Here is a 16,956-nt window from a genome sequence, read left to right as displayed (position 1 = left end):
TTCCTGAGTACTTCTGGCTTTCCATTTTCTCTGTCTTGCTTTTGCCCCAATTATGGGAGCATGAGGGAGGGAGGGAGCAGAAAAAGACATGTTTTCTCTCTCTCTCTCTCTCTCTCATGGCTTCTAGGTGTGTAATTTCCCCCTCTTTTTGCATCCTGGCTACTGATAAGAAAGGCTCTCTCTCAAACTTTCTATCCCTTGGTGAGCAGAGAGGCTCATTTCCATCTTTTGTGTGGATCAAGTTGCCCCAGAAACACCTTCTCTCTCTCTCTCTCCTCACAGCAAGTCTCACTCCACCATGTCTGTTTTCCCTGTATTCCCCATTGTGCCTGATAAGCAGTGAGCTCATCACATCTATGATTCAGATAAATTTTGGTAGGATGGGTTGATTTAAATCAAGGCAATTTAAATCAGTGATTTAAATCACTAAGTGGAAAGCCTTGATTTAAATCTTTGATTTTAATCAACTTTACCATTTGTGCATCAGTTATTTTCTAAAGCAGTGGTTCTCAAACTAGGGCTGCCGCTTGTTCAGGGAAAGCCCCTGGCAGGCCGGGACAGTTTGTTTACCTGCCGCGTCCGCAGGTTCGCGCCACTTCCTGCAGCCCCCATTGGCCTCGAGTGGCAAACCGTGGCCAGTGGGAGCTGTGATCGGCCAAACCTGTAGATGTGGCAGGTAAACAAACCCGCCCAGCCTGCCAGGGGCTTTCCCTGAACAAGTGGCGGCCCTAGTTTGAGAACCACCGTTCTAAAGGGAGGTCCATTCTCATTGATTGATATAACCATTTAAAGGAGAGGTTACTCGCCTTGTGCAGTAACTGGAGTTCTTTGAGATGGGTGTCCCTGTGGGTGCTCCACTTCAGAGACACCTGTGCCTTTGAAGGGAGGTTTTTGGTAGCAGTGCCAGTTCAGCCCACACATGTGCCCCACACATGCTTGCGCCCTGCACTGAGGTTATATGGGGCTGCATGAGTAAACTGCCCTCAATTCCTTCTCCACTGCAAAGACCCACAAGGGAGACACCAAAGCAGAGGGGAAGGAGGGTGGGTAGTGGAATAGCTGCAGGGACACACATCCCGAAGAATTCCAGTTACAGCACAAGGTGAGTAACTTCTCCTTTTAATAGGTTATATCAACCAATGAAAAGGCACTTTTCTTTAGAAAATAATGTGGTGTAGTGTCCCTATGGGTGTTTCACTTTAGGTGACTCCCGAACAGTATCCCCCATTAAGGAGGTGGGCGATTCAGAATAGAGTCCAGTACAGAAGAGAGAACTACGTTGTCTAAAGCAGCATCTGATCTGGCCACAGTTACCAAGGCATAATGATTAGAAAAAGTCTGAACAGATGACCAAGTTGCCACTTTACAGATGTCTGTAATTGGTACATCCTTAAGTAAGGCTATAGAGGTAGATAGTGCTCCTGTTGAATGTGCTATCACTCTTGAAGGGGGCTGAACATGAGTTCTGTTGTAACAAATCTTACTACAACCAGAGATCCATTTTGACAACCTGTTTCGAAATTACCAAACCCTTGTTTCTGTCCACAATGGATACAAATAGGCTATGTGGCAGAGTACCACCTTCTCCTCAGCAGGCTCAGTCCTTTTTAGCCTTGGAGACACAGGCTTGGGCAAAGCAAATCCTTGTAGGTAACACAGGGTCTCGCTATTCCTTCCCTCAGTCAGTCCCTTGTATTGTTTTTCTTCCCTTCTGGGAACAGAGTGCGGCCCTCCTTGCTGGAAGGGGTCAGAGCCTTGCTGCTCCTAGCTTACTGGCAGCTTCCCTGCTTCTCTCGCTCTCTCTTCCCCCTCCCTTCCACACCGGGGAGGGTTTAAAAAGGTCACAAGCAGTTGGAGCCAGCTGAACCTAATTAGTTCCCTGGTAACCCCTTGCCCAGCTGAACCTTATTTCCCCATGGTTCTCTCTCCTCAGTGACTTGGGAGAGGCCTTTTTAACCCCCTGGGACTGATTACTACCCCCCACCCCTTTTGTAGCTGTTTGTCCTGGGTTTGCCACAGCTAGGAGATCTTTTAAATGGTTTGGTCCTATCTAGATAGAAGGCTAATGCCTTCCTGACATCTAGGGTATGGAATATAGCTTCTTGCGTAGTTGGGGGATGAGTAAAAAAACCTTGGGTGTGCTCACAGCAACACTTTCTCTCCGGTGAATACCGTAAATGGGGAGGTCTGTCATTAAGGTCCCAAATTCTTCCACCCTTCAGGCAGAAGTAATTGCTACCATGAAGGCTGTCTTTGTTGAAAAATCTAATAAAGAACACGTAGTTAGTGGCTCAAAAGGGTGTTTCATAAGGCAATTAAGTACTAGGATCAAGTCCCAGATCAGTGTAGGATCTCTGATTTGTGAGGATATATTTGATAAGCCTCTTAAGAATTTTGCCATAGTTGGGTGAGCGAAGAGTGCAAAAACCCCTAAGGGTGTGTGACAAGCTGTTATTGATGCTAAATGAATCCTGATAGATTTCATAGCAAGACTCAATGTTTTCAGTTCGAATAGGTAATCCAGTACCTTGGGAAGAAGAGAGCAAGTCAGCGAAATTTGATGACTATTACACCAAAGATAATATCGTTTTCCGTTCTGAAGGTAAGTATTTCTTATAGATTATTTTATACTATTTAATAAAATGTATTGTACCTCTGACAAACAGGATATCTCGATTCCTCAGAACCATCAAGGAACCATGCTTGGAGATTCAGAATCTGCAGATTCGGGTAAAGTGTTCTTGCCTACTGACCTAGGATTCTGGTCAGACTGATCCACAAAAGGTGCGGGGTATATATGATCAAATAAGGATACCAGACCTGTCTTGGCCATGTTGGTGCAATCAATATGACTCTGGCTCAATCTTGTTTGATCTTGTTGAGAACCTTTAAACAGGAAAAAGAACAGGAGTACTTGTGGCACCTTAGAGACTAACAAATTTATTAGAGCATAAGCTTTCGTGGACTACAGTCCACTTCTTCGGATGCATATAGAGTGGAACATATATTGAGGGTATATATATATACACATACAGAGAGCATGAACAGGTGGGAGTTGTCTTACCAATTCTGTAGTCCATGAAAGCTTATGCTCTAATAAATTTGTTAGTCTCTAAGGTGCCACAAGTCCTCCTGTTCTTTTTTGCGGATACAGACTAACACGGTTGCTACTCTGAAACCTGTCTTTAAACAGGAAGGGGAAGGGGATAAGATGTTGCAGCTGTTAGACCATGTTGGTTAGATGGTTGAGACTTTCGACCAAGCCATCAAACTGTCACTTGGAGGACATGGATGGCTGAGAAGATGTAGCTGTATATGAAGGAGGATTTTTTTTATTATCTTAGTCTCTTGGCTGCAGGTTCAAGGGGCCTACAATATGTTGAATATGGGGCTTGGTGTGTTCTTTGTGCCATCAGAAACCTATAAAATCTCCTTTTATTTACAGAAGTGCAAATCCCTAAGGATTGCAGCATAGCTCTTGAGTCCTTTCAAGTGTGGAGAGATGTATCTATCAAGTCTACAGAGTGCTTGAAACTGTCAAAGGGGAGGTCTTTGACAGTACTCTGAATCTCTCTTGGAAAGCCCGACAGCTGCAACCAAGGTGCTCGTCTCCTGACCATTGCAATGGAAATAGACCATGCTGCAGTATCAGCTGCATCCAAGGGGGCCTGGAGTGATGTCTTTGCCAGAAGCTGACCCTCTTGTACAACAGATCTAAACTGATCCCAATGTTTTTCTGGCAGATGCTCAATAAAAGAATTGTTGGATTTGGTCATGAGCACCAGATGGTTTGCTATTCTGAACTGAAGTATGGCTGAAGCATAGGATTTATGACCAAAAAGATCAAGCCTCTTGTGGTTTTTCATGTACAGGGTGGACTTTGAGCTATGTTTGTCTGCCTTGTTCATGAATGGCCTCCATTACCAGGGAATTTGGAACTTGGTGAGAAAATTGATACTCCAATTCCCTAATTGAAACATAATACTTTTATCCACCATCTTGCAGGTAGGTGGTGTGGTAGCTGGAGTTTGCCAAACCATCTTAGCAGGCGCCATAAAAGCTTCATTGATCAGAGTAGCAATCTTCATAGATATCAAGTGTGTAAAATATAGGAGTTTATGGTAGGACTACTGAACCTTCACTACAGGAATCTGCAGCATGTCAGAAATCCACTTCCTCAGTTCTTGAAATTGCCTGAAGTCATCTGCCACAGAAGGTGATGGTGGCATGACAACTTCATCGTGAGATGTGGAGGAAATATTAGTAAGACGTGTCACTTCCTTATCAGCCCTTGCCTCTTGCTCCTCAAAGGTCTCTTCCTCTGGCATAGGTGGTGGTAAAGGGGATTGAGAAGAATGGGTCCCTCTCTGTTCCCTCCAATGTTGCAAAAACCTTGATGTAAATTGTTAGTGATAGAAGGCCCGCAGATCTCAGCAAGGCCACTGAGGGGGCCCAAATGGCAACAGTGAAGACAGCCATCTGTGTTCCTGCCATGTGGGCATCCTTTGAAGTCTATCCTCCTGTAATATGTCAGTATAGTAGGGAGTGTGACGTGTCCCAGAATAGATAGGGGAACCTGCACTGAAATTTGAGAATCTGATGAGTTCTCTTTCACATACTCTAAGGGGGCGCTAGCTGTTCCACTTGCAGAGTAGATGAGGGTGTGTGTGGTTCTTAGGTGATAAAGGGGTTAGTCACCAAAGGCATCTTGACAGTGACAAACCTCCACTCATTCACAGAAAATACTCCAGTTCACAAGATATTATCAGCTCCTTAGGGTACCTAAACTCTTGCAGTACCAACAGTATCAAAGATTGGGCTGAGTGGGAACCTGTGGAGGATGGGTTTGGTACCGATGCAGCCGGTACCAAGTACTTACTATGGGAATGAGTTGGCTCTGATTCCCTAAGTACCACAGGTATTATTGGTATTATTTATCTTCTTGTAATCAGTACAAAGTATTGTTGCAGGATCTGCTTGGTCTTTTCAACCATGTCTCTGCTGCTCTGGGTATGGGAATCTGAAGTTGGTACTGAGTCTGACTTAGAGGACTGACTCCTCTTTGCCTTTGCAGTACCAGCCGCGCTGGAAGCCTACATGGAACTACCCTTGGGACCTGAGGTTTCCGTAGCCATCTTGTGAGATGGTGACCGAGAGATTTTTGGAGATTTACTCCTTACCTCCTTCTGTTTATAGGCAGATATGAGAATGAGATGTACTCAGTTCCATGGTACTGCCTGCTTTGCTACCAGTCTCTGGTGACCAAGATCTCAGTGTGGATGGGGTACTAGCTGTACTGGGAGGTCTATGTACCCCCGGATCTGAAGCTGGACATAAAGTTTGCTCCATCATTAGGAGTTTAAACTTAATTTTTCTATTTTTTCAGGATCTACCCTTGAAGGAAGTGCTGATCTTGCACATACTGGGGATATGAGTACCATACAGGCAGCGGAGGCACTGGGAGTGTCTGTCACTTATTGGAATAGCCTCATGACAAGAGAGACACCCCTTGAATCCTGGGGAGTCCCGCATTCCTGAGCAAAACTCATGAAAATTTAACCCCAGGAGGGGAAATCTCCTAACTACACAACTATATGAATAAAAAGGGGGTTTTGTTTGCCTTTATTTTTTTGGGTGGGGGAGAAAGAAAAGCAAAACAAATGGAACATTTTTTCCCAATAACTAGAACACTGTAGGGTAAGTAACCATAAGGTAACCAGCTATCTGAGAAAAAAAGCTAAATATCAGAGAACAGGCACACGGTAGATACTGTCTCAGGCCAGTGGTGGTTGTGAAGGAACTGAGGGTGGTTCACCCATGCAGTCTCATATAGCAGGGCTGCCCGGGGGGGGGGGGGGGGGGCAAATGGGGCAATTTGGCCCAGGCCCTGCAGGGGCCCCCATGAGAATATAGTAGTATTCTATAGTATTGCAACTTTTTTAATGGAAGGGGCCCCCGAAATTGCTTTGCCCCTGGCCCCCTGAATCCTCTGGGCGGCCCTGCATATAGCCTTGGTGTTGGGCACTAGGATATGTGGGGCACATGTGTGGGCCAAATAAGCACTGCTACCAAAAAGCTTCAATTGAAGGCACAGTGCTCAAGAGTACCCAAAATGGAGCACACACAGAGACACTACGTGAAGAATATGTTGATTTACAACTAAATAGTGCCTTTACACTAGATTTGGTACATAGTTTTGCTATCTAGGAGGTAACTATAATTATATACATTTATTTAAGGAATTATATAGCTTAATATTTTCAGATTCTTATTAATTGTATATTTTTCTATGTTAGAAAATGATTAATAATATATTGTTTATTTACTAGTTAATTAACTTTTTGCTAATGATTTGTGTATAGGATGGTAACTGGGATTTAATTAAACACAAAACACAGCATATTATTAAACAAAATATTTTGGATACATAAACGTCTCATCAAAACATGTTTCACATTTACAACTAAATTACAAGTTTAAAGCCTTTGTATTAAATTCAGATGTCATTTTAACCAGGTTTATTTTTAAAAAGAAAAACAGTATAATAAAAAAATTTAAATAAAAATTTAATTTTTTTTTAATTGTATTTTTTATTTAATCTTCAATTTTTATCCATGCTGGATTTGGACATTGAATGAAATGAAGAAAGATCTCAAATGGACATCAAGGATATCAACAACAAAGGATATTTCATTTAAAACTAGATAGGTGGTAACTAATGAGCAAATTTAATCTCCCGGACTATTAAAAAATAATTTAGATATTTTTAATTGTCAGAGTACAAAATAAAAGGAAACTGGTGGTTAAAAATGCTTTCTTTAGCTCTTATATATTAAGAAGAGCTCAATTTTTTAAACTGTAATGAATTGATTTTTAACTTTCTGTTTTTGAGCTCATAACACTGCTCTACAGCCAAAATGCTTCTGAAATAAATGTCGTCAAACTTTTCTAATTCTGGGTCACTGAGAACGAAAATGATGCTTAAAATTGTTGATTGGCTCTAGTTTTCAAGATATGCTTTTGGGTCAGTACTCTTGACTTGGGAATGGCGGAGGATAAGTAAGTTATAAAGGGAAGGGATCTCAATTTAAACCAGAAATGACTAAAATACATCTTTGACTGGATCTATGAATAAATCTATGACTGGGTTTGGACAGTACTTGCTTTTTAGGCAAAACAATGAATGATGCAATCTGAAGCTGATATTGCGTCATACATGATATGAATTGCATCATGTTATTCCTAGAAGTCGTGGATGATGCAATCATAATGAAGCTTACATCACTCTGCTGAACAAATTGCCCTATATCAGCTCTAGAAATCATACAGTGTCGTGCTCTCTTATTTGCCAATGTTTGATTTTGCAAAGGGACACATTTCTGTTTAGCCAAAGTGAGCAGAGATGCCTTGTATTTGTGTGAACAGTGCAGATAACTTCTGCTATGTTTGTGGTGAAGTGACTTTTGCATCACAAAGGCGCAGTATAACCACTATGGTTAAGAAAGCCTATCACCTTTATTTTGGCTGCAAAATTGGAGATCAGGACAAGAGGTGGGCCCCACACATATGCTCCAACACTTATGCAACAAATCTTCGCCAGTGGTTGAACAGGAAAAGGAAATCTATGCCTTTTGCCGTGCCAATGATTTGGAGAGAGCCAACAGATCATACCAGCAATTGTTACTTCTGCATGGTGCCTCCAGTTGGGAAAGGTGTGTCAAAGAAGGAAAAGTGGACTGTGCATTATCCAAACATTCCATCAGCTATACACCCAGTACCCCACGGAGAAGGACTGCCGGTTCCTGATGCACCAGAATCATTCTCATTTGAGTCAGATGAGAAAGAGGAAGAGGATGAAACTTCTGGTCCTGAACCATCAATGTCACAGGACCCACATTTTCTCCCATCCTCCTCCTCTGAACCACACCTCATAACACAAGGTGAACTGAATGACCTTGTCAGGGATTTGGAACTACCCAAGAGTCAGACAGAGCTGTTGGGCTCCAGACTACAGCAGTGGAATCTCCTGGCAGGTGATGTTAGGGTTTGCATGTTGCGTGACCGTCAAAAGGATCTTGCCCCATTCTTCTTCATGGAAGGTGATCTTGTAGCCTGCAACAACATCGATGGTGTGATGGCAGCCCTCAACATCGTTCACAATCCAGATGAGTGGAGACTGTTCATTGATTCATCAAAGACGAGTCTTAAAGCTGTTTTACTGCATAATGGCAATGTTTTGCCATCAATTCCAGTTGGTCATGCAGTCCATATGAAGGAAACCTATGACAACATGAAACAACTTTTGAGGTGCATAAACTATGACCAACATCAGTGGCAGCTTTGTGGCGATTTGAAGGTTGTTGCTCTCTTGCTTGGTCTGCAGACTGGATACACAAAGTACTGCTGTTTTCTCTGCGAATGGGATAGTCGTGCAAGAGATTCCCACTACATCAAGAAAGATTGGCCACTCCGACTGTCATTGGAGCCTGGGAGGAAAAGTGTTCAGCATCCACCACTTGTTGAATCAAGGAAGATTTTGTTACCACCCTTACACATCAAGCTGGGTCTGATGAAGAACTTTGTCAAGGCCATTGACAAAACACAAGCAGCTTTCAAGTACCTCCGTGGAAAATTTCCAAGGTTAAGTGAAGCTAAGATAAAGGAAGGTGTCTTTGTTGGTCCTCAGATTCGTGAACTTCTTCGAGATGATGCATTTGACCATGCACTGCGTGGCAAGGAAAAGATGGCATGGAAAGCCTTCCAGTTAGTGGCAATAAATTTTCTCGGAACCAACAAGGCAGACAACTACAGGTTGTTGGTGGAAAACCTCCTCAAGACATACAAAAGCCTTGGTTGCAACATGTCACTAAGGATACATTTTTTACACTCTCATCTAGATTTTTTTCCACCGAACTGCGGAGCAGTGAGCGACGAGCACAGCGAGCGATTTCACCAGGACATCGCAACAATGGAGAAACGCCATCATGGCAAATGGAGCCCATCAATGCTTGCAGACTATTGCTGGACAGTGACAAGAGATGCTCCATTTAATGAATACAAGAGACAAGCCAAGAAGCGCCGAGTAGACACCGAATAGGACTAAACTATGTACATAATAGTTTTTTGCCTTTTGTTTCATAATAAATTTTATTTATATAACCCTTTTGCTGATTTTTAAAGTGTTACATAAACAGGACAGGTGAAATATTATCATGTAAAGCAACCATAAACACATGAAAAGACCTAGGTTTACAATTTATGATTAAAACTCTACTATCTACACAATATACATAGACATAAAATGTAAAAACTTAAATATCTTAGAAACAGTAGCCAATCAGTTGTTTTAATTGTGATATTTGAATTCAGCACATCAAAATACATAAGAAATAGCACATTTTATCTCTGAAGCAGACTACTTCTCAAAAATTGTAGACTAGTATAATAAATGTGCTCAGTATTTACACAAAACCATTCACAATGGGTCATATCATGCCATGGATTTTTAAGCCAAACTCTCAAATGAAGTCAAAAGGAAGTCTGCTTAGTGACTCATGTCACCACAAGGCTGAAATTTTTAATAAGAGGCCTATGTCACCACTCCATTGATCTAGTTTATACCGGTGTCACTTTGTTGAAATCAATGAAGATATACTGGTGTAAAACTGGAGAAATGCAGTCTAAATAATGATGTCTAGCACCTTTGCACAGAGTATACATAAAACTAAGATAATGAGGTTTAAGAAATGGCTATTGCACATTTCTTTCTAAGCAGAAATAGAGTTTGCCTACATGGGATTTTTTTCCAGGAAGGAAGATGCAGGGAGATGTTGGAGAGTTACAAGTTAGTATAAGACACTGCACCAAAAGCTAGTAAGGTGCAAAGAGATACAAGTTAGATGGGGACATAGTACAGGAAGCAAGGAAAGTTTGGGGAGGTGTGGATTAATTACATGTTAGGAATGATGTTTCAGGGAAAGCCAGATCAGTGTGGGGAGAGGTCACTGACTTATAGATTCATGAAATATGCTGCATAGAAAGAAGGGAGGAAAAGGGGAGGAATTGAAGAATAAAGGGTTAGGACTAGTTAGGGTTGCCAGGCATCTGGTTTTCGACCAGAACGCCTGATTGAAAAGGGACCCTGGCAGCTCCGGTTGGCACTGCTGACTGGGCCGTTAAAAGTCCAGTCAGCGGTGCAGTGGGGGCCCAGAGCTCAGGCAGGCTCCCTCCTTGCCCTGGCTCTGCACGGCTCCCAGAAGTGGCTGCCAATTCCCTGCGGCCCCTAGGCGCATGAGCAGCCAGGGAGGCTCCATGCGCTGCCCCCGCCCAAGTGCCGGCTCTGCAGCTCCCATTGGCTGGGAACCATGACCAATGGGAGCTGTGGAGACAGCGCCTGCGGGTGTGAAGGCAGTGTGCGGAGCCTCCCTGGCCAACCATGGGACTAGGGGCCACAGGGACCTGGTGGCCACTTCCTGGGAGCCATGATAAGTGCCACTGGGACCCCGCATTCCAAACCCTCTACCACACCCTAACCCCCTGTCCCAGCAGAGAGTCGCCTCCTGCACATCAACCCCCTGCCCTAGCCTGGAGTCCCCTCCCGCACCCAAACTCCCTCCCGGAGTCCGCACCCTGCACCCCCACACACACCCCAAGACCCTGCCCCAGCCCTGAGCCCCCTCCTGCACTCCAAACCCCTCATCCCTGGCCCCATGCCAGAGCACACACTCCCAGCCGGAGCCCTTTTCCCGTCCCTCAACTCTCCCCTGCACCCAACCCCATGCCCCAGCCTGGTGAAAGTGGGGGAGAGCGAGTGATGGAGGGAGGGAGCGAGCAGAGGGGTGGGGCCTTGGAGAAGGGGTGGGGCAGGGGTGTTTGGTTTTGTGCGATCAGAAAGTTGGCAACCCTAGGGCTTGTATTCTCTGAATCCTGCACAGATTAAAATAAGAGTCTTGCAAGACAGATCCCAGTATTTCTGTAGGTGTTATATCAGCAGCAACCATTTGGGTTTAATGAAAGGAAGGTACCTCACCTGTTTTTGAAAGAGGGTAGCTGATGTTAAATAAATCTTCCAGAAATGAAAAAAGTGGGCCTGTAATATTTAAAGCATAGTCAGCATGTCCATTTTTAATTGCTTCTTTACGACCCCAAATACGTATCTATAATAAAACAAGGAAATGTTATTTTAGACAATTTAAATTTTCACTTTCTTCACCTCTCTTCTGTGAAGGTAACATTTCTGAATAGCTGTTTTGGAAATGCTGCCTGTCCACATCAGATTCTGCAATTAAACTTTTCATACAAGAAAAAAAAGACCAATTTATCACTTGTCCTAACAAACTAATGGGCAAATCCTAATCCCATTGAAATCATTGAGAGTTTTGGCACTGCCTTCAAAGGGACCAAGATTTGAGTCTAAATGTATATAGATAGTTTCCTAGTTATTCTTTTATTAAATATGAAACACCACCTTATAACATAATAACATTGAAGACCACATATTTAAAAGTAATATTTTAACTTGTACTAGCAAAATGGCATGTGCACCTGTCTGTGGTCAGAAATGAGCTTTTGGACAGGAAGATTAGGTATTTGCATGAATAAACTGATAAATCTACTGTTACCCTATCAATATGCCCATATGGGTGCATGATTAATCGGAGGCCCTTTGAAAATTTAGCCAGCAAGTTTTGAATACATAGCAGTTTGCAAAATTAAACCCAGATGTGAGTTCTGCACATGCAAGTGCTTGTACATGTAAAATTTCTGGGCACAGTTTTAGAGGCATTTGATCTCCAGATTTTAATTTCAAGTGAAAAAGTACAGGTATTCAGTTAACATAGTCTCTCCAGCCTTGAGCTCCCCTTTTCTGACAATGTATTGTCAGAGTCTCAAAACAGCATACCATTGTGTTCTTCAATACCCAGACACAAAGGATAGAGTTAAAATCATAGTGACAGCTTGAACTTTAAATACTCTGGCATATAGCAGACTCTCGTGGATATATTTTCAAACAGACATTTATTGTAAATTATTCTTGCAAAAGAGACAAAGAATTAACTGTTTGTCCATTAATGCACATATTTTGGAGGTGAAACTTGGATATCTATGTTTGAAAATTAAAGACAAAATCCTGCCCGTTCTGCTTCCCAACAGCAGCAGAGAAGAACTGCAACCAAATGCTCACAAGTACTAATTTGGGGGTCTGGCTACTGTCCTAATAAGCACATCTTGGCTCAACAAGATACAGTAACTCTGCACTTAACGTTGTAGTTATGTTCCTGAAAAATGCGACTTTAAGCGAAACAATGTTAAGCAAATCCAATTTCCCCATAAGAATTAATGTAAATGAGGGGGTTAGGTTCCAGGGAAATTTTTTTCACCAGACAAAATACTATATTATCTATATACCCACACACACAGTGTAAGTTTTAAACAATCAATTTAATACTGGTACACAGTGATGATGATTGTGAAACTTGTTTGAGGTGCAAGAGTCAGAGGGTGGGATATTTCCCTTACTGCTAAATGACGAACTAGCAATTAGCTGAGCCCTCAAGGGTTAACTCTCTCACTCTGCGAGGCAGCAGGAATGGAGGGAGATATGCGCATTTCCCTTAAGTACACTACCTTGTTAATTAGATCAGCTTGCTGAGACGCAGCTGCTACGAGCTCCCTCGGTCCTGAGCCCTGCTCTATGGAAGGTGGGGTAAACGGGGTGCAGGAGGGAGGGGGACACCATGAGATTAGCCCCCCTCTTCCTTCCCTCTTCCCCCTCCCCCGGCACAGCAAGCAGGAGTCTCCGGGAGCAGCTCCAAGGCAGAAGGCAGGAACAGCAAATGGCAGTGCGGGGAGGGACACAGCTGAACTGCAGGCAGCTGCTGCACAGGGAACTTAGGGGAGCAAGGAGCTGATAGGGGGAGCTGATGGGGGGCTGCCGGTCCACCCTGGTTCCAAGGCCCCACCAGCTAGCTGCAATGGGCTGCTCTTCCTGCAAGCAGTAGACAAAACAGGTGGCTGCCAAACGACGTTAGAAGGGAGCATTACACAACTTTAAATGAGCATGTTCCCTAATTGATCAGCAACGTAACAACGAAACAACATTAACCGGGACGACTTTAAGTAAGGAGTTACTGTATAGTCTGCAATTTTGGAGGCTTGGTCAGACCTTCAAGCTCCCAACATGTCTGATGTGGTGTGCAACAGGCACCATATCAGTGGACTCTTCTCCATTATAAAGGAGCAGTAGAGTGCTTTCTGCTGCACATTTGTAGTGTCTTCTATGGACCAGCCTGAGCCATTGTGCTTTGCAGTAGTGGGATGGCTATGGGACCCACCATGTAACTAATACTTCTCTGGCATTCATTAAGTGAATCAAATACTAAAGGTAAACTTTACTCTTGGCTCAATATTATTTTAGCATAGATTTTTATATCTAATCGCCTTTTGTTTTTCAACAAACAAAATTAAACATAATAATAAAATAACATCTTTTTGACATTTTTTTCCTTAAAGAGTTATAGATACAATACCACAACAGGACAATTGTAACATGGTATGGACATCATTCACTGCATAGGAAAACTAACTTGAGGGCATACAATAGGAGCTTTTAAAAGTTAAAAATTGTGTCAATATTCAAAAACAGTATAAGTTATACAGTATATGTCTATACTAAGGATTGGAAGCACAGCACTGCTCCCATTCAAGTCATTAGGGTTGGGATTTTCAAAGGAACTTAAGAGAGGTTTTACTCTGCTCATCATTCACATCAGAATTTATTTATGTAGTGATCTGTACAGAGTATATAAACTCTAATTATTATGAAGGAGATTTTTCTGCACATGTATTTATTGGATAAATGTTAACAGTTTTACCATGTAATCAAATACTTTCAAAATAGGACATATATTCAATACAAGTTACATCTTATCAAACATACAGTGCACCACAGAAACAATTTATTCTGTTAGCTGCTCTAATGAGTGATGCAGACTCTTATTTACCTCATTGCCCCTTTCAGTCCTGGTGATGTAATCAAAATCACAAACCACAAAAGCAGTTAGATAAGTTGACATTTTCAGTGTCGTGTTAAATGTGGTAACAGTCCATAGGCTTCCATTCTCATCTTTCATTTCAGATGTATCTAGAATAAAAACAATTTTAGTATAGAAACAAACTATCGCTACTATACAATAAAACAAGAGTTTGTGTTTTCAAACCAATCTTTTATACATCTCTTTATTACATTTTAATACTCTGTATGACAGCACTGGCTACATATATTTTGGAAATAGCACTATGCCAACTTTCCCACTTAGCTCATTCCATGTACTTGAATTATTACCTTAAATACATATGCATCCGAAGAAGTGGGCTGTAGTCCACGAAAGCTTATGCTCTAATAAATTTGTTAGTCTCTAAGGTGCCACAAGTACTCCTGTTCTTTTTACAGATACAAACTAACACGGCTGCTACTCTGTGTTTTTAAATACACAGACTCTACTACTCCACTCCTCAGCTTCTTAATCAAAATCTATGAAGCATATCAAACTTTGCATTAGTTTTGGGATGTGGAAAAGCATAAAAAAATATTCAGCCATGCTATACTTCTATAATATGTATGTTCATAATATCACTCAAGTAAATATCAAACATGCCTGAAAGTTATCGAATACTTAAATCTCACATGCTTCAAATAAAGGGCCCAATCAGACCGTCCACAGAAAAACACATGGAAGGAGGTTCTGAGAGAGGAAATATTTGCAGACTACCTTCACAGATAGTCCCCTGTTTTAGTCCCAAAGTTACATTACATGCCTCACAGATTTGGTAACCATTGACTTTTATTACTTAAAATTATGTACATGAGAAATAAAGAATCATGACAAAGAGGATATTAAAAGAGACATTTACACATGAAAGGAAGGAATCTCACAGCTTTTTAGGTTTCCTGCATGAATACTATCTATCCCTCATTTGGCATCTTTGTCACACACAGCATCCCACATTAAGTGAGAATCAGTGGTGAGAAACATTGCCAGAGCAGTATATAATAGCTCGCACTGCTGCTGACCCTGTCATGTCTATTCTGTGGATTAACAGATTTCAATTACGTGACTGTTAAGGCAGTTTTCATAAGTACCCAAGAATTTGTTTTTAAGATACACACAATCTCCTCCGCCCCTTGTCCTTAAAAAACAGAAGTATAGCTCTCACACTTACAACACCACAACTTCAGAAGTAAGTAAAAGTCATGCAGTAAAATATACTGAGTAAAAACTGTACAGTAAGACTCAAAACATGAACTGTTGTGCAATCAAACATCACAGCCACCAGACATGGATATGTCACCACTGAAAGGTGACCCAATACCGCCACCACCCACCTTTCAAGACTGTGACTGTGCATATTTGCCTGTGAATTTATAGATTTTTACTAACGCTCTCTGACTTTTTTTTTCAGACCTACTAAATAATATTCCTGCCTCAACAACCCATGTCTCTTAGGACTTGCCTACACACAAAAGTTAATCTGGAATTAAAGTAGAGTATGAATTCAAAACAGAATAAGTATTCCTCATTAACTCCATGTGCAGATTCTTATTCCAAAATAAGGCACTCATATTCTGGGGGCCAGGGGGAAGTTTGCACAGGGAGGCCTGGTCTACACTACAAGTTTAGGTCAACTTTAGCAGCGTTAAATCGAATTAAACCTGGACACGTCCACACAACGAAGCCCTTTTTTTTACTTAAAGGGCCCTTTAAACCGGTTTCTTTACTCCATCTCCGACGAGGGGATTAGCGCTAAAATCGGCCTTTGTGGGTCAGATTTGGGGTAGTGTGGACGGAATTCGACGTTATTGGCCTCCGGGAGCTATCCCACAGTGCTTCATAGTGACAGCTCTGGACAGCACTCTCAACTCAGATGCACTGACCAGGTAGACAGGAAAAGCCCCGCGAACTTTTGAATTTCATTTCCTGTTTGCCCAGCGTGGAGAGCACAGGTGACCACGCAGAGCTCTTCAGCACAGGTAACCGTGATGGAGTCCCAGAATCGCAAAAGAGCTCCATCATGGACCGAACAGGAGGTACAGGATCTGTTCGCCATATGGGAAGATGAATCGGTGCTAGCTGAACTCCGTAGCAGTAAACGAAATGGCAAAATATTAGAAAAGGTCTCAAAGGCCATGAAGGACAGAGGCCATAACAGGGACACACAGCAGTGCTGTGTGAAAATTAAGGAGCTAAGGCAAGCCTACCACAAAGCCAGAGAGGCAAACGGAAGGTCTGGGGCAGAGCCGCAAACATGCCGCTTCTACGCGGAGCTGCATGCGATGCTAGGGGGTGCAGCCACCACTACCCCAACCGTGTGCTTTGACTTCATCAATGGAGAAACACACAACAGGGTTCGGGGTACGAGGAAGATGATGATGAAGACAATGAAGATAGCTCACAGCAAGGAAGCGGAGAAACCGGTTTCCCCAACAGCCAGGATATGTTTATCACCCTGGACCTGGAACCAGTAATCCCCGAACTCATCCAAGGTGTGCTCCCAGACCCTGAGGGCACACAAGGGACCTCTGGTCAGTGTACCTTTGTAAATATTACACATGGTTTAAAAGCAAGCATGTTTAATGATTAATGATTAATTTGCCCTGGCAATCGCAGCCAGTACAGCTACTGGAAAAGTCTATTAACGTGTATGGGGATGGAGCAGAAATCCTCCAGGGACATCTCCAGAAAGCTCTCCTTCATGTACTCCCAAAGCCTTTGCAAAAGGTTTCTGGGGAGGGCTGCCTTATCCCGTCCGCCATGGTAGGACACTTTACCACACCAGGCCAGTAGCACGTAGTCTGGAATCATTGCATAACAAAGCATGGCAGCGTATGGTCCCAGTGTTTGCTGGCATGTAGACAACATCCATTCCTTATCTCTCTTTGTTATCCTCAGGAGAGTG

General features: G+C 42.6%; 1 protein-coding gene across 1 annotated transcript in view; it reads right to left on the bottom strand.

Moving 5' to 3' along the window:
- Positions 1 to 16,956, bottom strand: part of LVRN (laeverin) — a 71,716-nt gene that overhangs the window by 34,727 nt on the left and 20,033 nt on the right. The window contains exons 3-4 of the mRNA XM_034774584.1: positions 14,004 to 14,143; positions 11,030 to 11,156 (exon numbers count right to left, since the gene is read on the bottom strand). Coding sequence (XP_034630475.1) covers positions 11,030 to 11,156; positions 14,004 to 14,143 — 267 coding nt within the window. The remainder of the gene's footprint in view (positions 1 to 11,029; positions 11,157 to 14,003; positions 14,144 to 16,956) is intronic.

Source organism: Trachemys scripta, chromosome 6 (genome assembly GCF_013100865.1).
Source record: "Trachemys scripta elegans isolate TJP31775 chromosome 6, CAS_Tse_1.0, whole genome shotgun sequence".
Lineage (NCBI taxonomy): Eukaryota > Metazoa > Chordata > Testudines > Emydidae > Trachemys > Trachemys scripta.
The sequence above is the reverse complement of the archived record's forward strand: the minus strand, read 5'-3'. Positions and strand labels throughout refer to the sequence as shown.